Here is a 4,898-nt window from a genome sequence, read left to right as displayed (position 1 = left end):
CAACAAACGCCCACGGATAGCTAAAATAATTCTTGGGAAAAAGACGATGGGAGGCATCACCCTCCCCAACCTTAAACTTTACTACAAAGCGGTAACAATTAAAACAGCATGGTACTGGAACAAAGTTAGAGCCTCAGATCAATGGAACGGGGTGGAATATCCCTACCCACAACCCCAAGTGTATGATTATCTAATCTTTGATAAGGGAGCAAGAGATGTGAAGTGGAGCAAGGAAAGTCTCTTTAACAAATGGTGCTGGCACAACTGGACAACCACATGCAAAAGAATGGGCTTAGACCCCGACCTGACACCATGCACAAAAGTCAGATGAAAATAGATTAAAGACCTCAACATCAGACCACAAACCATAAGGTACATTGAAGACAAGGTCGGCAAAACCCTCCACGATACTGAAGATAAAGGTATCTTAAAGATGGCATGCAACTGGCCAACCAAGTGGAAACAGAAATCAACAAATGGGACTACATTAAACTAAAAAGCTTCTGCACCGCAAAAGATACAGTGACCAGAATACAAAGACTATCTACAGAATGGGAAAGGATATTTACACAATACCCATCAGATAAGGGGTTGATATCAATGGTATATAAAGCACTGGTTGAACTCTACAAGAAGAAAACATCCAACCCCATCAGAAAATGGGGCGAAGAAATGAACAGAAACTTTCCCAAGGAAGAGATACGAATGGCCAAAAGGCACATGAAAAAGTGCTCTACATCACTAATCATCAGGGAGATGCAGATCAAAACAACCATGGGATACCACCTCACACCACAGAGACTAGCACACATTCAAAAGAACGAAAGCAACCGCTGTTGGAGAGGATGTGGGGAGAAAGGGACACTTTCTGGTGGGAATGCCAACTGGTTCAGCCCCTTTGGAAAACAATATGGACGATTCCCAAAAAATTAGAAATTGAGCTCCCATTTGACCCAGCAATACCACTGCTGGGAATATATCCCAGAGAAGCAAAAAAGTATAGTAGAAATGACATCTGCACTCATATGTTCATCGCAGCACTGTTTACAATAGCCAGAATCTGGAAAAAACCCGAGTGCCCTAGAACAGATGACTGGTTGAAGAAACTTTGGTACATCTACACAATGGAATACTATGCAGCTGTTAGAAAAAAGGAGGTCATGAATTTTGCATATAAGTGGATCGGCATGGAAAGTATCATGCTAAGTGAAATGAGTCAGAAAGAGAGAGACAGACATAGAAAGATTGCACTCATCTGTGGAAAATAGAATAACAGAGAAGGAAACTAACACCTAAGAATAGTAGAAATAAGTATCAGGAGGTTGACTCCATGGTGTGGAGGCTGCCTCACATTCTGAAGAGAGGGCAAGGAAGAGAAGGGATCACCAAGTATAATGTGGTCGAAGGCCATTCGGGGGAAGGGTGATGTGGGCCGAATGCAGACTAGAGACTGAACACAGTTGCCACTCAACACCTTTATTGCAAACCACAACACCTAATTAGAGAGAGAGAACAAAAGGGAATACCCTGCCACAGTGGCAGGGTGGGGTGGGGGGAGATGGGATTGGGGAGGGTAGGAGGGATGCTGGGTTTACTGGTGGTGGAGAATGGGCACTAGTGAAGGGATGGGTTCTCAAACTTGAGGAAAACATGAGCACAAAAATGTATAAATCTGTAACTGTACCCTCTAATTCACTAATTAAAAATAAATAAATTTAATTAAAAAATGTAAAAAAACAAAAAAATTTTCACTAATTAAAAATAAATTTAATTAAAAAATTTTAAAAAACAAAAAATTTTCACTAGTTAAAAATAAATAAATTTAATTAAAAAATTTTAAAAAACAAAAAAAATTACCTAGTTTTTTCTTATGAGCTGTTAAAAAGTTTTTTTTCTGTTTTGCAAATAGTCATTTAATGCCCAGTAACAGTCTATGCAGGGAAAGTTTTATGTATAATATAGAAGTGGAGTTCGTGATGCTGAATTTTTCTATGGGATCAAGTTACAAGTATTAACTCCTACCTAAAGGTTTATCTAATTTAGAATCATGTTATCCCAAATCTCTGTTTCATTTTGGTGGGGGAAGGCTCCCTGAGATTCTCTCTGACTCAGTTTTCATCTTTGCTGTCAAGTGATATTGCACATTTTTAGGTCAACACTTTTAGAAAAGCATTCAGCAACTGTAGATAATAAGCACAATGCAGGTTTTCTGCTCATGAGTTTCAAGCACATTGACAGGTGGAGACACTGGGTTTGCTACAAATCCATTTTTTGTCAGAGTAAATCCTGGCACTGCTCACGCCTTTGTCATTCAAGTAGGCACATTCCCCAGTCCCGCTGACCTGAAACCTAAAACAAAACAAAACAATTATTCATACACTGAGCATCTTGCATTCATTCCTCTGATGTAATCTGTAATACCTGTTTTACTTTTTTCAATCGAAGTAAAAAAATATCTGTCTCTTATGTGACTTCTTAATAATAAACACCATTTTTGTATTTAGCTCTATTTACAATTTCAAGACACATGCTTGAATACCACCACTGTATTATTCATACAATCCAAATCTAGTTATATTGTTGATTTAGTCACTTTAAATATTTTGCCATAAGTTGTATCAGTGAAAATCATTCTCAGTCCTCTCATTAACTGCTTCATAAATGCATGAAATAAAAGTCATTAGCAATGTGCTAAAGAGCTTTATTTTGATGAAAGTGATCAGGCCCTTATTTGATATATCTTCAATGACCTCACTGAACTGTCCACAACACAGGGAGCTACAGTTTCTGCTGCTATATCTCTCAGAGAGATTTCCACAGGTTCTCTTTGAACCATTATTCCTTACTTTGGTCAATAGATGTAGCATCTAGAAAATGGATTTTTAAAGCTTATGTGGGGAATCAAATCATCAGTGACTTTCTAGGATTTTAGAACACTCCCCCCACTCCTTTCCCACTGCATACCAGCGTTCTTTCTAACTTCTAAATCAATATTCCATCAGAAAAGCATCTGAATCATGGTATTAAAGTACAAAAACATCACCATATTAAATATTTCAAATAAAATTAAAATGAATTGAATTTTCAAGGAACTGGCTAGTAAATGGAAAGTCATAGAAATAATTTCTGTTTCTTATATTTCTTATATTTCTATATTAAAGTTATTGTCTTACAAACACCCTAAGTCATCATAGCAAAAGGAAAATAAGTGACAATACATAGCAAAAGGAAAATAAGTGACAATACATACACAATGTTGCCTCCATTGTTATTTGTCCATTTCCAAGAGTGAATTGGTGATTCTCTGCTAAGGCCTATCCAATGGTCATAGGAGTCTTTGTATCTTTTTAGAAATTTCTATTATAAAGAACAAAAAGTGAGAACATGCATATTTCTCACTTACCACTCACAAGTTGATCTTTCCTTTAGTCTAATACTGGGGATGACAGCAACGTATAAATGAAAAAATTACTCTCTACCCCATTTCTAATCCTGAGTCATTCTCTGTCTCTTCTAAATCTCTTTGTTTAAAAGAATCATATTTCCAGGGAGCTGGAGCAATAGTACAGCAGGTAGGGGGCTTACCTTGCATGTGGCTGACCTGGGTCCGATTTCCAGAATCCCATATGGTCCCCTGAGCACCACCAGGGGAAATTCCTGAGTTCAGAGCCAGGAGTGACCTCTGTGCATTGCCAGGTGTGACCCAACAAGCAAAAAAAAAAATATTCCCCAGTGTGACTAGCAAAGTCTCACTTTGTGCCAACTTTTTTTGTATACTGTGAACACTGTCACTCCCACAATTTGAATAAAAAATTACGTGAATACAATAATTCTCTGCACACACAAAAGAGTACATCTAAGCTTCTAGGTCAACTATGAGGATTACAAGGGAGAACATATCTGACATGTCTCACTGGGTTCTAGGCAGAGAATTCAACACATGTCAGAAGCTTGTCTGTGCCCCGTGCTTCCAGATTGACTCCATCTTTCTCTTTCAGCGTTAGCCCTGTGCAGCGTCCAACCCTCTTTGGGAGAGCTCCTTATTCAACAGAAAATATGCTCCCCAAATACCCCGGGGCATTGGGAGAAATTGGACGGGGCCACTTCCTGCAAAGCTCAGCCCGGTGTGCACAGGCAGCGCCAGGGCAAGCAGGGTGACACGTGGCCCTGGGGTGGTGGGCATGTGGTGCTGGAGTCTGAACTCAGGGCCCTGCAGGTGATGGGCACGTGCTCTCACATTTGTACTGTCTCCCTGGTGCCCCAAAACAATCCTTACCAGTTCCTCTGAGGTGTCAATCTGAACAAGATGAGTGTCTAGTGAGTCACAGAAATTCCGGCTGAATGTCCAGTTCCCTAATTCTTCAGAGAAATAAAAGCACTTGTTTCCAAATCCAATCCACATTGGTGGGCAAGTGGGATGCACATGCATTATTGAGACTGCTCTTTCCTTTCTTACTAAAATTTGGATAATCACAACAAAACATAATAAATATATCTTCTTATTCTTTTCATCTATTTTCCCACTTAACATTCTAAAGTCACTGCTAATGCTATAGACTGGTAATTGTTAATTTCCTAACTCATCAGAATCTCATCAGAATGTACAGTAGTCAACATTCCCCTGGTCCAGCGTACCTGTGCATTTCATTTTACGTAGGGTACATGGGCATTAATGACTTAGTGATAATAAATTTATAAAGCATAAAGTCCATGGTAATTCTTATAGATAATGCTAATTTCTGCAAAGAGTAAGTACAAGATATTCCTAGTATATCATAGAGATTCCCCATTCCTATATTTCCCTTAATATAAGCTCCTCTTCTGGGGCTAGAGTGATAGTACAGCGGGTAGGGCATTTGCCTTGCATGCGGCAGGCTCGGGTTCAATTCCCAGCATCC

The 4,898-nt window shown here is 39.1% G+C and overlaps 1 protein-coding gene across 1 annotated transcript; it reads right to left on the bottom strand.

Annotated features, from left to right (window-relative positions):
- Positions 1-2,212: 2,212 nt before the first annotated feature.
- Positions 2,213-4,402, bottom strand: LOC129399154 (C-type lectin domain family 2 member D11-like). The gene is made up of 3 exons (XM_055118443.1): positions 4,277-4,402; positions 3,251-3,357; positions 2,213-2,349 (listed from the first exon to the last, which is right to left on the bottom strand). The coding sequence occupies exons 1-3, from the start codon at positions 4,400-4,402 to the stop codon at positions 2,223-2,225; spliced, it is 360 nt and encodes a 119-aa protein (XP_054974418.1). The 3' UTR covers positions 2,213-2,222.
- Between the last annotated feature and the right edge of the window lie 496 nt (positions 4,403-4,898).

This window comes from Sorex araneus, chromosome 10, assembly GCF_027595985.1.
Source record: "Sorex araneus isolate mSorAra2 chromosome 10, mSorAra2.pri, whole genome shotgun sequence".
Classification (NCBI taxonomy): domain Eukaryota; kingdom Metazoa; phylum Chordata; class Mammalia; order Eulipotyphla; family Soricidae; genus Sorex; species Sorex araneus.
Note: the sequence above shows the minus strand (reverse complement) of the source record. Positions and strands in the feature narration are given on the sequence as shown.